Source organism: Eptatretus burgeri, chromosome 6 (genome assembly GCF_056783735.1).
Source record: "Eptatretus burgeri isolate ZD-2024b chromosome 6, Ebu_testis_v1, whole genome shotgun sequence".
In the NCBI taxonomy this organism is placed as follows: Eukaryota; Metazoa; Chordata; class Myxini; order Myxiniformes; family Myxinidae; genus Eptatretus; species Eptatretus burgeri.
The window spans coordinates 50,086,442-50,105,541 of record NC_140966.1 but is presented as its reverse complement, the minus strand read 5'-3'; the positions used below and the strand labels follow the sequence as shown (position 1 = coordinate 50,105,541).

The window sequence follows — 19,100 nt, the reverse complement described above, 5'->3', positions numbered from 1 at the left end:
GCGCATGAGAATGTGCGTTTGAGAATGGGGGTTCAAGTCCGGGCCTCAGAAATTAAATGTCTGGCAATAAGGTTCGAATACGGTGTTGGAAAATAAACGTTTGAGAATTAGGTTTGAAGGATAATTAAGTTTTGAAGGAAAATGAAGGTTTACGAATGAGGAATAGTAAAATGGGGAAGGTTCTACCGACAATCATTGACCCCATAATGGCGGACCATACAGATGCCGCATTTTCTCCTCGAACCAACAAATCTAACAACTCTATCTTTTTGCCAAACGTCATAACCTTTCTCTGCCTTTTGGTACAACCAACTTTGTCCATCACTTTGCATTTGAGCTCATTAAAAAGGGTGCGCGAGAAACACCACAAGGCTAGTAATGAAAGGTAGCCGTTCACACATGGTACACAAACGATGACTCATCTCAGCTCAAAAACCACGATAACAGAAATAGGAACATTTAAACACGCGATCTTGGAGGGTTTCCTGGATATCGATTTTGGCCCCATCATTCAATGGTAAAGAATCACTTGGTGGGGGGGGGGGGAAATCTCGTATCCAGGTCCGGATGTTCAACAAAATTGAATCAATTAGTCCTCATCACACACCAAACCTGTCCACAAAGTTTCATCCGAATACATCGATAATTTTTTGAGATATCTTGCTCACAGACAGAAAAACAAACAAGAATGATGCCGTGCAGAACGCGATACTTGCGAAATCCCTAAGACAAGTTTGACCATAAAATAATTGGCAATTGAATTCAGTGAACCGAAAAGCGAATCCAATTCACATTTCAAGTCAATCGGATAAAAATTGAGGATTTTTAGAAATTTCACTGCAGTTGTTGACCTTTGGTTGATGTTGACATTTTGGTATATTGTTGACCTCAAATAATTTGTGGTTGAATTCAGTCACGTGATCGGCAGATCCTGTTCAAATTTCAAGTCGATTGGATGAAAATTGAGGATTTTAGAAATTGCACCGAAGTTGGTTACCTTTGGCCTATGTTGAGCTTTCGACCTCAGAAATCAATAGGCTTGCTGCTCATGACCAACAATACCATTTTGTGAAGTTTCGTGAAGGTTGGTTAAAATTGTGACCTGTAGGCGAGTGACATACAAACAGACAGACAAACAGACAGGGGTGAAAACATAACATCTGTCCGCCTTCAGTGATGGAGTTAAATATTGTTGCGGAATTGGCCCTTAGTGTGTTATTAAATATAGGATTAGTCCAGATCCTCCATTAAATGCATGTTTAGCCAGGTTGTTCGGTAATTGGACGTTACATGTGTGTCAGGAGGTGTAGGGGCTGTTCATTGTTCGTACGGTGGTGGTGTACGAGAGGTTCTTTTTCCTTCCCCTCTCCGGACGACAGTCCCCGCCCAGCGCTCTGAGAGGGAGTGGCCTAGAGAAGTGAGCGCCGGGAAGGGAAGGTGGAACTGAGAGCGCAGAGGTGGCGCGATCAGCTGTACAAGGGACGGCTGTGTCTGTTTTGCGATCGGCTTTCGTGAGGAGCAAGCCGAAAGAAAGGCAGGGAAGGGACTGCATGAGGTCTGTCTGCCATCGGCTGGGAGAGAAACTGAACCTGAGGGTTAGTCGGCGATCTGCCGAGGGAGTAACTGAGCCTGAGTGTCAAGTGAGGATTCTGCTGTATATAAACGACTAGTGGGAGGCTGCAATCTGCTTCAAGAGGAACTGGCTGCTGTGCGAGTCGGCGATCGACTTTATGAGGAGGTCATCGACAGGTTCAACCTGTGTCTAACCACGGTGCCTCTGTCCTTACTCACACCTCACGGCTCGACACGTCTTGTGGTCCCATCGATCTTTCTGCGGAGCCCAACACCCCAATTTGGCCTAACGTGGTGAACAGGCCAGGCCCGGACTTGTATGCTGGACCTTGTGAAAAGCCAGCTGGAGCATACCATAGATCTTTCGTCTTGTGCCGTCGACTTTACGGGGCTGAACGCGCTGAGGCTGTGTGCGTGGGCGGTGCGACAAAAGGAGGACGATGTCGCCATTTTGCCACGCTGCATGATCGAGCCGGGTGCTCGAATCCGTTGACATCGGCTTGTCACGAGCCGCATTCGTGCCTTTGACACTTTTTCTCTTGTCCATGAGGCATCACCAAGTACTCTGTGTCTTGTCTGCATGTTGTCTAAGATTTATCTCGCGAGGGTTCCCTTCGAAACCAGTAATCCGTAGCTCCCTAGTTAAGAATGGGTTATAGATTAATTATAACATTGTCGTGAATGCTTTGCTTGTGTTGTGTTCCCCGATGTGTCCCCAATAAATCTGGCTGAGTTATACGAGATTTTCCGCCTTGAATTTATTCGTGCCGCGCCGAGGTACGATCCGCTCGATTCGGATACAAAACCCAAATGGGCTACGGACTGGCAGACTCCGCTCGGTCTCTGATAAATCCAGTCTGCAGCCGGGGTCTATTCCCCGAGCTGGCAAGGCACAGGTGTATTTTGGTATCGTGATCCGAGGCGCGTAACCCGGGACCTGTGCCGAGCCAGTCGGCGTTATAACCCCGGAGACGGCGGTGCTGTTAAGTGACGCCGAATCTTCAACATTTGGCTGCCAAGAGTCGGGTGCGAATCCCACCACCGCTGAATCCTTAACAATATGATGCAATGAGATGCTAATCTCCAGCCTTTACTTCTTAAAAGCAATAGTGATTTTTGGACTGAAATAAAACTCCACATGCAGCATAAAAATGGTGACAATTGTGTGGATATGAGCACCTGAACTTTGGAAGGTGAACCTTATACAATCTAATAAGCCCAATTCAAATGTTATACAAACTCTTTCAACAGTCCATTTCCACCTGTAAGATGTTTGTCTTGCCCACTCAATTCTGCTTGACAGGCCTTATGCAAAATTTCAGTTCATAGATTCCTTACAGTCACGTTGAGTTTTGTCAAATATTTACTAAATGTTGTGTTGTGGAAATGGTTCTTCAGGGGTAATGACTACTTCATGTAGAGCAGTTATTTCCTAATTGAGTGCTTAGCATAAGCGTAGAAGTAAGTAAATGCGATACGAGTTGTGCATCGTAAATTTATATAGATAGAGACGTAAAAACCAACCCTCATGTTGGTCTCAACAACATCATTCCTGCGAGCTAACGTTTAATGTTATATTCCTCCGTTTTCTGTCCTAAATGTAATTTTTAGTATCTGGGAAGGCCATCAGCCCAAAAGTTTAGGCAGGAAAAACCACATCCACCACCCTGACCAGCCAGCACCACCAGAAGATGGGGTGAGAGGTCATCTGAGGATCACTTCACCCCCTAACTGGACCTGCCAACCAATGGCGAGTGCAATCGGAGGGGCGTGGGACATCACCCATGATGTACGAGCCCGAGGTGACAAAGAGGCGTGGCGCCGGAATGATCAAAGCAGATGCCAGAGCAATTGCAAAGACAGGCTGTGAAAAACTAGAGTGCGGCTGCGCAGGCCATGCCCCACACAACCATGCCTCGATCCTCCTCCAAACCTGGACATCGGCAGACGAAACGCACATAGATTGTCACTTTGCATCAGTTCCTGCTGTGTCTCACCGGGCACAGCCAGGGTATTCCTGATCTCGTCATTCCCTAGCTCTATCGTGGTGCGAATGATTGGGCCCAACAGACTTAAACAAGCCGAGAGGCGACGATGGTTCGCGGGCATTATTGAACAATGCCACGATAGGTACAATTGAGTTCGTGGAAGCTTTTGAGGAAGCCCTACCATAAAAAAACCTATCTCTTCTGTCAAAATTGACCAAATCAAATCGGATTTTTTTATATGTTGTACTTATGGACATTACGCACAGCTTCTAGGAAATGAAATTGCGAGAAAAAAATTAAAATAAATAAAAAGTTCAAGTGGGCGTAGCTCCACCCACAAGGGGCGTGGGATGTCCCTCATACAAAAAGACACAACTAGACCATGATATCTAGCTTGTGTCCAAGTTTCATCAAGATCGCATCAAACGTCACAGATCTATGCTCTGGAGAGAGTCACAAACAGACAGACAGACACAACAGAAATAGTGGTCACTGCTGGTGCCCGTGAACCAATAATCAAGGTCTTCAATCATTTGTTTGACTCGTGGGTGCATTTACTTCGGGAGGGGAAAGGGATTTGTTTGTAAAAGCACTTTATTGTGATTAGTGCTTCTTGTATTCCCACCCTACTTGCTGGTTAAGCCTGGTGTTATCTTAGTGGTTGGGGTGGCTGGCTTGAGATCCTCAGGTCCTGAGTTTGAGCCCCGTTGGCTGCTGAATTAACACCAGGTAGGATTGACTCAGCCTGTCATTCTCCCGAGGTCAGCAAAATGAGTACCAATGTACTGGTAGAGGGGCACAGGATCAGCAGCACAGCCACGCTCCAAGAAACGACAGCTACCCGGCAGCCAACCTGCCATACGCAATAATAGAACAAAACCATTCTTGCTGTACAATACACTTTACAAATCTGACCGTCTCCGGATGAATCCTGGGTTGTTCTGGTCATATCATCTGGTGGTTTAACAAATCCTGTTAAAGGTTAATTGATTATGGTTAGCGCCGCGAGAGACCAATGTATCACGCAACTCAGTTGCTCGGCAGAAGATCAAGATCAGTTATGTGATCGCATATCAGCACAACCCTCGCCCTCGCCCCCTTTGGGAATTTAAACCCATATGGTCTCACGATCATCAGAAACAGATCCGACAAGGAGTCTTCGAGGTGAGTGACGGTCATGGTCATTTTGATAGGACTCGCTGAATTCGTATCGGGAAAGCGGAAGGCTGTGGCAGCTCCAACAGTTGTGTTCTTTCATGAGCCTCAACCTATATTGAGAAAAATAATCATACGATGTATAAAATTAAGCTTGTGGGTGTGCTTTGTTTGTTCAACTTGTATGCACTCCAAAACCACTGAACAGAGTAGTTAAAATTTGATGGTTGTGCTCAAGAAGATTTTAAATGTTAAAATGTTTGTCATGGGGGTTCAGGAGGGGGGGGGGAACACAAATTTTCTATGTAAATGTATTCATAGCGCTGCTCCTGGGAGAGTGCATTACAAGTCCCAGCTGTATAAAGTACAGTAAGACCCCAATATTCATGGGGGATACGTCACTGAAAAAAATGCCACGAATATCAGAGCACAATTTCAATGGAAAAAGGGTGATAGGTTCCTGGTGGTTCGTTTTTCATCAAGGGGAAATTTTACTAACACGAATGCACATGATTACAGTTTCATTAAAATACTTACAGATGATGATGATGATGATGATGATGATGATGATGATGATGATGATGATGATGATGATGATGATGATGGAATCCAGTGAACTCCTCTGAAAAGATTGCAGGTGAGGGTGCTAATGGTGTTGAGGTGGAGGGGCCAGTGCAAAAATAATGGGTCGTTTTTCATCAAGTGGAAATTTTACTAACACGAATGCACATGATTACAGTTTCATTAAAATACTTACAGATGATGATGATGATGATGATGATGGAATCCAGTGAACTCCTCTGAAGAGATTGCAGGTGAGGGTGCTAATGGTGTTGAGGTGGAGGAGCCAGAGCAAAAATAATGGGTAATTGACAGCTGTTTCGCCGAGTGCTGCAGGTTTTTGTGCAGCTCCTTATACGGGAGCAAAACATCATCCAACTCCCTTTTGAACCAGAGGTACCGCTCCATCACGAGGTCGATATCCAGTGCATACCCCGTCTCCTCGATGAGCTGTGTGAGTTGAGCAGGAAAAGTTTCAGCTGCCTCATGGTCCGCTGAGGCATGCTCACCTGTGAGCTTCACATTGTGGAGACTGTACCGCTTCTTGAAGCAGTCAAACCATACCATGCTAGCTCGGAAGGGACTGGGGCCACTCGTACCCACATCACTCAGTGCATCATTCGTACCCACAGCACTCATGTGCAGCAGCACCACCTGCACCAACCAGATGATCATATATGTGCTTTGCCTTTTCATGAATAAGAGGTCCACTTAAAGGCACGTTTTTCTGGGCATTGTCCTCTACCCACACATTCAATGCCTTCTCCATTGCTTCTCTGTGAATGTCCCTGACCCGAGTCATCAATTTGGTGCTTTGGACTGCACAGGCCACGACATTTTCGTGAATTACCTTCTCGTTTTTTTTAATGTAACGCACAGTCAACTCGTTCATGCCATATTGCCTGCCCACACAGGCCACACTCTCACCTAACAGCTGGTCTAGTAGCTCTACTTTCTAGCTCAGGCTCATGACGTTTTCTGCATCTTGGGAGCAGACGCATCTCCTGCACTACTCTTGCGCTTCGGACCCATGATCGAACAACAACCGCAAAAGGTCAACGAGCGTGAGGAATCGCAGCAGGTCAAGGCAGGACGAGAAGAAAGAATGAGAACTAGGACACGCTACACAAAAGTAGCCATGCAAGGGGTTGTGGGTAGATGGAGGAGGGGTGGGCAGTGTGACTATTGTTTGTGGGGGATGGGGGTAATGGTTTATGCATGCGGATAGCTGCTTTATGCAAGCAGCTGGTGGGAGATGGTTTATGCGCTGGCAAAAACCACGAATAGCTGAAGCACAGGGGCTGCAAGAGTAGAAGCAGGTCACAATCTATAAACGACGAATGTTGGCATTTCATGGTATTATAATAGCATCTCTGAATAAAATACTGTTACGGCTGTGGAAATTCGCATTACACCATAAAGGGTCCTTAGGTGAGATATATCAGTAAGTTCATGTGTAGTTAGCCCAAACCCGTTGTATAGAGGGAATATATGTGATACATTCGGGCTGCGATTCTTCAGTTAGTCGTTTTTCTTTTGCTGTCGTTAATTTGGTGCAAGAACAACAACGAACATCGCCACAACCAACATCTCAACGATCACACCATTCACTATACGACGCCAACAATCATGCCATTCACACCACGATGCCACCTTCCACAACTACGCTACCACGTCTTCGCCACTTGCCATTCAACAAGCACCGTGTGGTCACGATCTCCGCGGGACGGATGAAAGGAGCGGAGTGGCAGCTTAAATATCTCCCGCCCAAAACGCCTGCGCTTTGGCATGGGGGAGGTGCGATTTGAGCCAGAGGTCAAAGGTGAAAAAAGGTGGGGGCCTGATTTTGGGGGAATAATTCCCTGGCCCCGAGCCAAAACTGACTTTCCTCGTCCCCCGCACGGCGCGGGGAGGGGGAGCGAGAGGGCACGCCCCTTTTTCGGAAGCTTCCAGAAGGGAGGTGGAGCCAGAAACGGGGCGGGGTGAAGGGCGGAGCACCACGCTACAAAAGGCGTGGGCGTGGAGAGGTTCGCGTTCGAGTTGGGCTCTTGTTCGGTCGGTTGTCGAGGGGTGGAGAGTCCTTGCTCTTGGTTCGGTCGGTTGTCCCTGAGGAGAATTGTGGAGAGTTGTGGTGTTTGCTCCTGGTCGGAGGTTCTGTTCGTTCGTCCCTGTCGGGCGGACGACACATGCAGGCGCGAGGCACGAGCCAGTGGACCACGCCGGAGGGACTCGGAGTTACGGTTGCCAAGGACTCGACGCGCTAAGGGAAGTCGCGACTTCCTTTTCTTTTGGGTTTTTGTGTAAATGTCTGTGGGTAGCGTCAGTCTTGAAAAGTAGAATTGTTATAAGTGTTGCCGTGTAAATCATATTTGGTTGTAGATCTGCTTGCTTTTATTGTGTTTTCTTGCTTGACTGTAATATACGTGCCTTCTGTGCTTCCGTAATAAATGTGCTGGTCCAATTGTTCCCCGTTTCGCTGCGTCCTTTCCTTTGTTTGAATCTCCATCTGCATCACGTAAGGGATCAACAGTGGGTTTAAAACACCCGGTAACTAATCTGAACCGTCAAGGTCGACGATAACTCTGCTCAGTTATCCCTGTAGTACGGAACGAGCCGCTTAAGCAGTTCGTGTCCGGAGTCGACCTGTGGCGTGGTACAACTCCTCGGTTCGCTATCCGCGCGGGTACTTAGGTAAATCGACCATTCGGCGATCGGAACCTATTTTGCACGGGTAGAATGTGGACTGAGTTGTGGTGAGGTTAAACCCCCACCTGTGACTGGCTCCTGGCGGTAGTTCCCGGAGGGTCACGACTGAATTGTCCGTTCCGGTGGGCGACGCGGTCGCCATTCGAGTCAAGCGGCCGATCGCACGCCGGACGGGCCAGAATTCGCAACAATACATATAAATTTAAATCTGCTTGGCCAATTTACATACATGCTCTGTATTTTATGTACTCCTAAACCACTCTACAAAATCAGTTCAAAGGTGGTTGTTGTACTCTGGGTGTACATAGGTACATTCTATAAAGTTGGGATGGTCACCGCCAACTTAGATTTTTACTTTTATGTGAAAATGGAGAATTATCACAAGTGGGTAAATCATGCCTCCTGATGCACGCCTGCACTGCTGGACAGCAGAAATTTGAAAACTGGATGTTATTACCTCCGCCACCGAAGGTGAAGGAGGTTATGCTTTCCATCCCTCTCTGTCTGTTTGCCTGTTTGTGTGCAGGATATCTCAAAAAGTTGTGGACAGATCCAGATGTTTGGTGGGCAGGTTAGGTTTGTGACAAGGACGAACCAATTAGATTTTGGCGAAGATATGGATCTGGATCCGACTACTAGAATTTTTAAACTAATTCTTCACCATTGAGTTCGGGCGAAACTAATATATAGCATGATATCTCAAAGAGTTGTGGACGGATTTGGATGAAACTTGGTGGACACGTTGGATATGTGACAATGACAAATCGATTCGATTTTGGTGAAGATCTTAATCCGGATCTGGATATGAGAATTATTTAATCTTTAAAGTGATTCTTGACCATTGAGAGGTCGGGCCAAAAACGATATATAGCATGATATTTGAAAAAAAGCATTCGGCCCGACATGTTCTTGTGGATCAGGCATTACGTGGTGGAGGTATGCACTCTAATGAGTGCCCTTCTAGTTAAAAATAAATTAAAATAAAAACAAACAAAAAAACTCCTGGAACTTGTACAAATAATTCGAAGATATGCCAATTATCTGTGCTTATCGTATAATGAAAACTATAGTCATCATACATGTGGGAGGAATGCATTGAAACATGCATGCCTGTTTGTTTGTTGTATGAAATGTATTGAAACTTTGTGGTGGTACTCGGGATGCACACAGGAACGTTCTACTAAGCTGGGATGGTCACAACCAACTTATTGTTCATAGCCCCATGACTTGACACTCCCATAGGGAGTGGATGTTTGTAGTATACAACAGTGAATCAGGTTCAGAAGCAATTTCATAACCACTATATTTAAAAAGTCATATTTCAACACTTCATATGGACTCCTCTCCACCATTTTATTGATACCTTTACCTTGGCCGGAGGAGTGGATAGATGGTACGACTCCTTCTCCCTCGAGTGACTCCCAGTGATGTCCATGGACTTTACGCATCTTTACTTCAATCTGCTCACAGACACCAAATAGGATGTACAAATTGCTTCATGCAAATGCTGTAACTTGTGACCAAAACTGAAGAAGTAACCAACCTTTGAAGGTAACACTCGGTAACCAGAGAGCTTTGTAATTATGGGATGAGCCAGGTGCAGATTAAAATGATAGCTCCCAGAGGGAGCAGTTGCACACACATCCACCTAAAAAAAAAAAAAAAAAAACACAAGATGTTAAAGGAGTGGTCAGGTTGTCACACAAGCAACTTGCTACATCAGGTTAATAAACCTAAGTGACTTATCAAAAAAAAACATAGTACAGAACAAGAAAATGTTTGACTGAAATAAGAATGTGAACTCACAAAATACTATAGGCAGTGCTTTTCAGACTATAATAATTGATAAAGCAGGATAGGCTTTTCAACAGAAATGAAAGGCTATCAGGTTGATGGTGTGAAAGATTCTGACCTCAGTTTCCTTCAAATTCACTGTGACGTCATCAGGATTTGCTTGACGTAGCAATAATGTCACAACCACATGGCTCTCTGTCTGGTACCAGTCATGTCTGAGGCGAGGAGGGGTGGGACAAGGTGGAGGGGGGAGTGGAATGATGCCTGATGGTCATATTCACACAATGTAGCCAAGAAAAAAAGACATATTGCAGATATGAACATGGTGAGCAATTTCCAACACGATAGCCCAAAATTTCCAAAATTTCTAGTCCTATCCCCAACATCACGTTCCCCCTATCCCAAGGGAAAGAAGTGCGAAAGGGTCAACCCCCCAAAAGGGGGGAAATTGTCATCACACCCCTTAGCTGCGAATGCAGATCAGTGGTAGTCACACTCGATTCAAAACTGCTGATGAGCAATGGCTGGCTTGGTAAGCACAAGCGAGCTGCTTGGTAACTGAACACATCCCAGGTCTTCTTAAAAAGAAGAAAACTCCCCCAAAATAGGAAACAAATATTGGGGTAAACTTTATATTTAATATCAAAAATGCAATTGCAAATTTAGAAGAGCTAATTTAATTATCGAGTTCTGTTGACATAATGGCCCAATAGGCCACGGTGCCGGACTGCACTCTTTTGGCGGGGGCACCCCGCGGTGCCGGACCGCGCTCTTTTGGCGGGGGCACCCCGCGGTGCCGGACAGCGCTCTTTTGGCAGGGGCACCCCGCGGTGCCGGACCGTGCAATTTTGCCGGCCCCGCGGTGCCGGACCGCGCTCTTTTGGCGGGGGCACCCCGCGGTGCCGGACCACGCTCTTTTGGCGGGGGCACCCCGCGGTGCCGGACCACGCTCTTTTGGCGGGGGCACCCCGCGGTGCCGGACCACGCTCTTTTGGCGAGGGCACCCCGCGGTGCCGGACCACGCTCTTTTGGCGAGGGCACCCCGCGGTGCCGGACCGCGCTCTTTTGGCGGGGGCACCCCGCGGTGCCGGACAGCGCTCTTTTGGCGGGGGCACCCCGCGGTGCCGGACCGTGCAATTTTGCCGGCCCCGCGGTGCCGGACCGCGCTCTTTTGGCGGGGGCACCCCGCGGTGCCGGACCACGCTCTTTTGGCGGGGGCACCCCGCGGTGCCGGACCACGCTCTTTTGGCGGGGGCACCCCGCGGTGCCGGACCACGCTCTTTTGGCGAGGGCACCCCGCGGTGCCGGACCACGCTCTTTTGGCGAGGGCACCCCGCGGTGCCAGACCGCGCTCTTTTGGCGGGGGCACCCCGCGGTGCCGGACCGCGCTCTTTTGGCGGGGGCACCCCGCGGTGCCGGACCGCGCTCTTTTGGCGGGGGCACCCCGCGGTGCCGGACCGCGCTCTTTTGGCGGGGGCACCCCGCGGTGCCGGACCGTGCAATTTTGCCGGCCCCGCGGTGCCGGACCGCGCTCTTTTGGCGGGGGCACCCCGCGGTGCCGGACCACGCTCTTTTGGCGGGGGCACCCCGCGGTGCCGGACCACGCTCTTTTGGCGAGGGCACCCCGCGGTGCCGGACCACGCTCTTTTGGCGAGGGCACCCCGCGGTGCCAGACCGCGCTCTTTTGGCGGGGGCACCCCGCGGTGCCGGACCGCGCTCTTTTGGCGGGGGCACCCCGCGGTGCCGGACCGCGCTCTTTTGGCGGGGGCACCCCGCGGTGCCGGACCGCGCTCTTTTGGCGGGGGCACCCCGCGGTGCCGGACCGCTCTCTTTTGGCGGGGGAACCCCGCGGTGCCGGACTGCGCTCTTTTGTCGGAGGCACCCCGCGGTGCTGGACTGCGCTCTTTTGGCGGGGCACCCCGCGGTGCCAGACTGTGCTCTTTTGGCGGGGGCACCCCGCGGTGCAGGACTGCGCTCTTTTGGCGGGGGCACTCCACGGTGCCGGACTGCACTCTTTTGGCGGCACATTCTTCCCATGCTTCAGAGGAAATCTTTATCACCACTGCTCATCGAGATGCTAATTATAACAATTTCTTCTCCCAAGGGTAAGCCCAATGTTCAGAATTGGTCAAGCACAGCAAAATTTCAAAACGACGGGCACACCCACCTCTAAAAAAAATTTTAGACATATATATATATATATATATACCCCATTTGCAGATTCACTATTCACGGACCCAGCGTACTCACAGTTTACAAATGGCGACCTGCTTCGACATTTACAGCCCTGTGCTTCGCATATTCACGGTTTTTCACGGAGGAAAATATAAAATAAACAATAAAAAACAAACATTCCATGAGCCAAGCACACATCAAACAATTCTAAAATGCATTCTAAAAAACAATTCACCACATTTACCTCCATTCTCCAACAGTACATCTGGTAAACGTTCCATCCACTAACACCCCCACAAACAATGGGCAGACTACTCACCCTCCCGCAGCTACCCACAATTCCCGCAGCGTGTATGTAGCATGTCCTGGGTCTCAATCATTCTTCTCGGCCCGCTGCCTTGACCGGTGTTTTGCCTCTCCTTCCGCTCATTTGCTCATTGATCAAACATGGCTTCGAAGTTCCGGAGATGCGTCGACTGCCAAGAGGCAGAAGAAACTGTTGAGCCAGAGTCACAAAGTGGATTTGCTGGACCAGATGTCGAGAGGAGAGAGTGTAGCTTCTGTGAGCAGACACTATGGAGTAAACCATTGGTCCCCAACCTGCGGCCCGTGGAGCCCTATACTGCGGCCCGTGAGGACTTTCCAATCAAAACACATTTCCATGTAGCAATTTTAAAGGGGTTTACACAATGCCACTGCTGGCCACATGGGGAGAAGTTCAACATCTTCGAGAGCAACCGGCGACTTGTGAAGGCCAACGAACTGAAGTCTAAGCTTTGACAGCAGCAGAACATCTTCACCAAGCAGGGCAACGACTCCAAGAGGGCCATGGAGGCAAGCATCAAGGTGTCGGAAATAATTGCCCGTCACATGAAGCCTTTCTCAGATGGCGAGTTTGTCAAGGAGTGTCTTCAAGCCATTGTGCAGGGCATCTGTCCCTAGAAGGCCACCATCTTCAACTCGGTCAGCCTCAGTAGAACGACGATCACGAGGAAAGTTGAAGGCATATCCAGGAACCTCAAGAAGCAGCTGTGCGTCCTGGCCTCCGACTTCAAGGCCTTCTCACTGGCCTTGGACGAGAGCACAGACATGATGGCCTTCAACTTCACTGAAGAGCTGCTGGCACTCTGTCCCATGAAGGATACGTGCACTGGCGAGGACCGCTTCCATGAGTGCAACGCTGCCTTACAGAAGACCAACCTGAACTACACAAAGCTGGTCAGCATGACCACGGATGGTGCCCCGCCATGTTAGGCACCAAAAACGGCCTGCAGGGTCACACCATGGACGAGTTGAGCCGTCAGGGGCTGCCGCACGACCTCATCTGGAGCCACTGCATCATCCACCAAGAAAACATTTGCAGAAAGACCCTGGGCTTAAAGGACGTCATGAGCAAGGTCATTGGCAATGTCAACTACATTCGTGCGCATGCTCTCAACCACAGTCAGTTCAAGGAGCTGCTGCAGGAACTTGATGCAAACTATGGGGATTTCCTGTACTTCTCGGCCGTGAAGTGGCTGAGCAGGGGCCGCACTTTGAAGTGCTTCTTTGAGCTGAAGGACGAGCTGGCCATGTTCCTGAGAATGAAGGGCCAGCCAGTCGGTCACTTCTCAGACTCCCAGTGGCTGGATAACCTCACCTTCCTCGTTGACATCACTGAGAAGCTCAATGCCCTCAATGTCTCCATGCAGGGAAGAGGAAAGCTGGTCCACAACCTCTATGGCTGCATCCAGTCCTTCGAGAACAAGCTGGAGCTGTGGGAGTCACAACTGCGTGCCAGCCGACTCGACCACTTCACTGCTCTGCAGGGCCAGCATAGTGAGGATGAGACCATTTTTGATGGTGAGAGGTATGCTACAGAGGTGGCCCGTCTGAAGGAGTTCGAGAAACGATTCCAAGACGTCTGCAAGCACAAAGTCAGCTTCGAGATCTTCGCCATGCCCTTCTCATCCGATCCCTTGCAAGCCCCAACGGATCTGCAGGAGGAGCTGATCGAGCTGAAGAGTGACAGCGACATCAAGGCTCAGTTCCTGGAGAAGGAACTCCAGGAGTTCTACAGGGGGCTACCCCGCGAGACCTTCCCCAACCTGATCAAGCATGCCCAGAAGTTGTTTTCCATGTTTGCAGCACATGCTTGTGCGAGCAGTTCTTCAGCAAGCTGAAGTACTCCAAGAACAAGAACCGAAACGCCTTGTTCGACATGCACCTGGAAGACACTCGTCGTGTTGCTTCCTCCCATCTGGTGCCAGACATCAACTCGATCCTGGGAGAGCAGAAGCAGTATCAAGTTTCTCATTGACTGAAAAAAATGCATCAAGTTTCTCATTGACTCTGAAAATGTTTCTCAGTATCAAGTTTCTCAATAAAATGCATCAATTTTTTTCTGGCTCCCAACATCCTTGGGAGAAGTGAATACGGCCCGTGGGATCAAAAGGTTGGGGACCACTGGAGTAAATGAATCCACTGTTCGCTACATACGGAAGAACGAGAAGACATTCCAACATCGTGTTGTGGCGAACACTGTACCGAGCACCAAAGTGGTCACCCACGTCCAGGATGGTTTGACAACATGGATCCTGAGGAGTTGGATGTTCTTATCACCTCGCATGCCAAGGAGGAGAGGAGGAGCCATTACCAAAGTTTCTGAGGAGGGGGAGGAGGAGAATGGGAGCAGTGATGAGGAAGAGGTGTTGAGGTCCAAGCTCACGGTCAAGTTCCGAGGTGAGATACTGCAGGACATGCGGTCGGTTACCATGAGGCTGTTCGACGCCGATTCAGTCATGGAGCATCATGTCAAGTTCACGAGAGGGTTGGATGATGTGATGCGCCCGTACAAGGAGCTAGATTGAAACCTGTGGCAATCTGACAGGCAGCTCTCAATCACAGGGTTCTTCAACCCTTGTCTGTCCACCTCAGGAGCACCAATGCCCTCACCTGCCTCTCCTACGCCATTGAGTTCAATCGATTTCAAATAATCATAATTTGAAAAGTTGCGAGTATTTGTGCAAATAAAAATATTAAACAGTACCTGCTATTGTTGTTTTTTGTTTTGTTTGTTTTTCACTTTTACAGTATGGTTGGTTCATCACTTTTATAAACTGTCAATTGCGTTCCTTCAATAAACATTGGAAACGGTACCTGGTGTTGTCTTTCTTGAATTTGTAGGCATTTTTAGCTCGCCTGTTCGAAGAACAGAGAGCTACAGCGATATCCCCGGCGTGAGCATGAGCGTCAGCGTGAGCGTGAAAATGTTAAAGTTTTTGGTGTAAGTTATTTCCTTTCTTATGTTTTTATCGACCACACTATTTTTTACTGATTACAATATACAAATACATATATTGCTTTAAAATTATTTGGATCAGACTTCACTGCAATGCTTTATAAAAAAATATTATTAGACTACTCTTTTAAAAACGATAAATGTATAAACAGGCGAGCATTGGGTGGCTTTGACACCAACTCTCTGGTTTAGGAAGCTGTAAATCATGTGCATTTGTGGTCCAAAATATTTGAAACATTAAAAAGTTTCCCCAATGAATCAGGAACCGCCAGGAACCTATCCCCCTTTTTCCAATGAAACAATGTGACATTCGCAGCTTCGCCAGTTGTGGCATTTTTTTCATGAATCAAGAACCACCGGGAACCTATGCCCCTTTTTCGCCATTGAAACAATTTGCGGGGTCAACATTCGTGGCTCCGCCATTCGTGGGTCACGAACCGCCAGAAACCTACCTGCCCTTTTTCTATTGGAACAATGCCAAGTTATTCGTGCCTTCACCATTTGCGGCATTCTCCAGCAACGTATCCCCTGCGGATAGTGGGGTCCGACAGTATATACAGTGGGGAGAACAAGTATTTGATACACTGCCGATTTTGCAGGTTTTCCCACTTACAAAGCACGTCGAGGTCTGTAATTTTTATCATAGGTACACTTCAACTATGAAAGACGGAATCTAAAACAAAAATCCTGAAAATCACATTGTATGATTTTTAAATAATTAATTTGCATTTTATTGCATGAAATAAGTATTTGATCACCTACCAACCAGTAAGAATTCCGGCTCTCACAGACCTGTTAGTTTTGCCTTTAAGATGCCCTACCATTCTCCACTCATGACCTGTATTAACTGCACCTGTTTGAACTCATTATCTGCATAAAAGACAGCTGTCCACACTCAACCAGACTCCAACCTCTCCACAATGGGCAAGATCAGAGAGCTGTCCAAGGACATCAGGGACAAAATTGTAGACTTGCACAAGGCTGGGATGGGCGACAGGACAATAGGCAAGCAGCTTGGTGAGAAGGCAACAACTGTTGGCGCAATTATTAGAAAATGGAAGAAGTTCAAGATAACAGTCAATCTCCCTCAATCTGGGGCTCCATGCAAGATCTCACCTCGTGGAGCCTCAATGATCATGAGAAAGGTGAGGGATCAGCCCAGAACTACACGGCAGGACCTGGTCAATGACCTGAAGAGAGCTGGGACCACAGTATCAAAGAAAACCATAAGTAACACACTACGCCGTCATGGATAAAAATCCTGCAGCGCACGCAAGGTCTCTGCTCAAGCCAGCACATGTCCAGGCCCATCTGAAGTTTGCCAATGATCATCTGGATGATCCAGAGGAGGAATGGGAGAAGGTCATGTGGTCTGATGAGACCAAAATAGAGCTTTTTGGTTTAAACTCCACTCGCCCTGTTTGGAGGAAGAAGAATGATGAGTAAAACCGCGAGAACACCATCCCAACCGTGAAGCATGGAGGTGGAAACATCATTCTTTGGGGATGCTTTTCTGCAAAGGGGACAGGACGACTGCACCGTATTGAGGGGAGGATGGATGGGGCCATGTATCGCGAGATCTTGGCCAACAACCTCCTTCCCTCAACAAGAGCATTGAAGATGGGGCGTGGCTGGGTCTTCCAGCTGACAATGACCCGAACCACACAGCCAGGGCAACTAAGGAGTGGCTCCATAAGAAGCATCTCAAGGTCCTGGAGTGGCCCAGCCAGTCTCCAGACCTGAACCCAAGAGAAAATATTTGGAGGGAGCTGAAAGTCTGTGTTGCCCAGCGACAGCCCCGAAACCTCAAGGATCTGGAGAAGATCTGTATGGAGGAGTGGGCCAAAATCCCTGCTGCAGTCTGTGCAAAGGTCAGGTCAGGTATAGGAGCATGTGCCAGAACAGCGCGTCACTGTGTCCACTTTCCGCCGGTACTCCAGGGGCCTCTGTCTGGCCATCCCCCAGGCAGATGCCAGGCCCATCCCCATCTCCTTGAGATGATGGTCCACTTGCTGCAACCACGAGGCACGTGGTCGGCCCACTGGCCTCCTCCACTCATGAGACTCCCTTGCTGAGAGAATCTGGTGAGCAGGATCAGAGTTAGGAAAACGAGCCACATGTCCATACAGCCGCAACTGACGCTCACTGACGAGGCAGGGAACAAATCTCATCAGAGTCTCTCTCAGCAACCGCTCGTTGGACACAAAATCCGACCAGCGATAGCCAAGGATTCTCCGAAGAGACCTGGTTCCAAAGGAATTAAGTCTCCATCTCAGATCCTTGGTCAGAGTCCAAGTCTCGCATCCACAGAGCAAGACTGGTAGTACCAAGGACCTGAAGACTCGGACTCTCGTCCTCCCGCACAGGTACCGGCAGCGCCACACCCCATGGTCCAGTGAATCCATGACTCCCCAGGCCTGACCCAGACATCTATTGACCTCTGACTCACAGCCAGCAGAGACATGAATATCACTGCCAAGGTAAGTGAATCTCTCCACGACCTCAACATCCTCACCATAAACAGGCACAGACAGGACAGCAGCATCCAAGATGTCAACGAAAGCCTGGATCTTAGTTTTGACCCAAGAAACCCGTAATCCCAGCAGCTCCGACTCCTCATTCAGCACCTCGAGGGCACCCAAAAGGATATCTAAAGTCTCCGCAAAGATGACTGCATCATCTGCAAAATCAAGGTCCGAGATCTTGACATTCCCAAACGATGCATCGCAGCTTGATCTGTCAAACATCCTCCCTAGAATCCAGTCTTTACAAGTGCTAAAAAGTGTGGGGGTCAGTACACACCCCTGACAAACTCCAGTAACAACTGGAAATAAGTCAGAGATGGTACCACCACACTTCACAGCACTCTCAGTACCAGAGTAGAGTTCAGACATCAGATCGATCAGTTTTGGTGGCACCCCACGAAGACCAAGAATCCTCCAGAGGACATCCTGATTCACTGAATCAAACGCTTTACAGAGATCAACATAGGCTGCAAGCAGCCCCTGCCGAAACTCTCGCCTGCGTTCGGTGAGGACACGAAGAGCAAGGATACGGTCAATCGTCGACCTCTTTGGTGTAAAGCGGAACTGCTCTGGACGCTGGTGCTCAAGCAGATGGTGGCGAACCCAATCAAGAATTATCCGAGCAAAGGCCTTGCCCGGCACTGAGAGTAGCGTCACCCCTCGGTAGTTGTTGCAGTCTTGGCGATCACCCTTCCCTTTCCAGAGAGGAACAACAAGGCCCCTCTTCCAATCAGTTGGGATGATGCCTGTGTTCCAGGCAGAGCACAAAACTGCATGCAACGACACGAGTGCAGCATTTCCACCAGCCTTGAGAAGTTCAGCATGGATGCCACAGATCCCTGGAGCTTTGCCCCGTTTCAACCGGTTCACCGCAGCCCGTGTTTCCACAAGCGAAGGTGGACCACAGTTGATTCGAGGGTCAGCAACAGGGATTGTAACACCATTGACGTCCAACTCGACAGCTGGGGGATCAGCCTGGTACAACCGCTCAAAGTAACCGACCCAGCGGGCCTTCACTTCAGACTCCTCTGTCAAGAGCCTACCACTCTCTGCTCTAACTGCAGTGCTCCGAGGGATGGGCTTGGATGAACGCAATGCGCAAATTGCCATGTAAGCGGGACGAGAATCACCTGTCCACAGGTGATGCTCTACTCCCTCACAGATTCCTCGCACATAGGCCTCCTTGTTCACCCTCAGTGCACGTTCAGTTTTACGCTTCAGCTCCCTGAACAGCTCAGCTCTGCCATTCAGCCTGGCCCTGCGACTCTGGTCAATGGTATCCAGTGTCACTTGAGAGACAAAATTCTTCTTTGCCCTGTGGTGAGTTCCAAGACATCCACCGGC

The 19,100-nt window shown here is 49.0% G+C and overlaps 1 protein-coding gene across 6 annotated transcripts in view; it reads right to left on the bottom strand.

Moving 5' to 3' along the window:
* SUGT1 (SGT1 assembly cochaperone of MIS12 kinetochore complex) overlaps nt 1-19,100 on the bottom strand; it is a 62,260-nt gene that overhangs the window by 23,887 nt on the left and 19,273 nt on the right. For 2 of the 6 annotated variants that reach the window (XM_085884977.1, XM_085884978.1), the window contains 3 exons: nt 9,895-9,991; nt 9,526-9,630; nt 9,352-9,442 (listed from right to left, as the gene is read on the bottom strand). In XM_085884977.1, coding sequence (XP_085741103.1) covers nt 9,352-9,442; nt 9,526-9,630; nt 9,895-9,991 — 293 coding nt within the window. Of the gene's footprint in view, nt 1-9,351; nt 9,443-9,521; nt 9,631-9,894; nt 9,992-12,270 lie in introns of those variants that run through there. The other 4 variants (XR_015059186.1, XR_015059187.1, XR_015059185.1 and 1 more) reach the window with 4 other exon arrangements.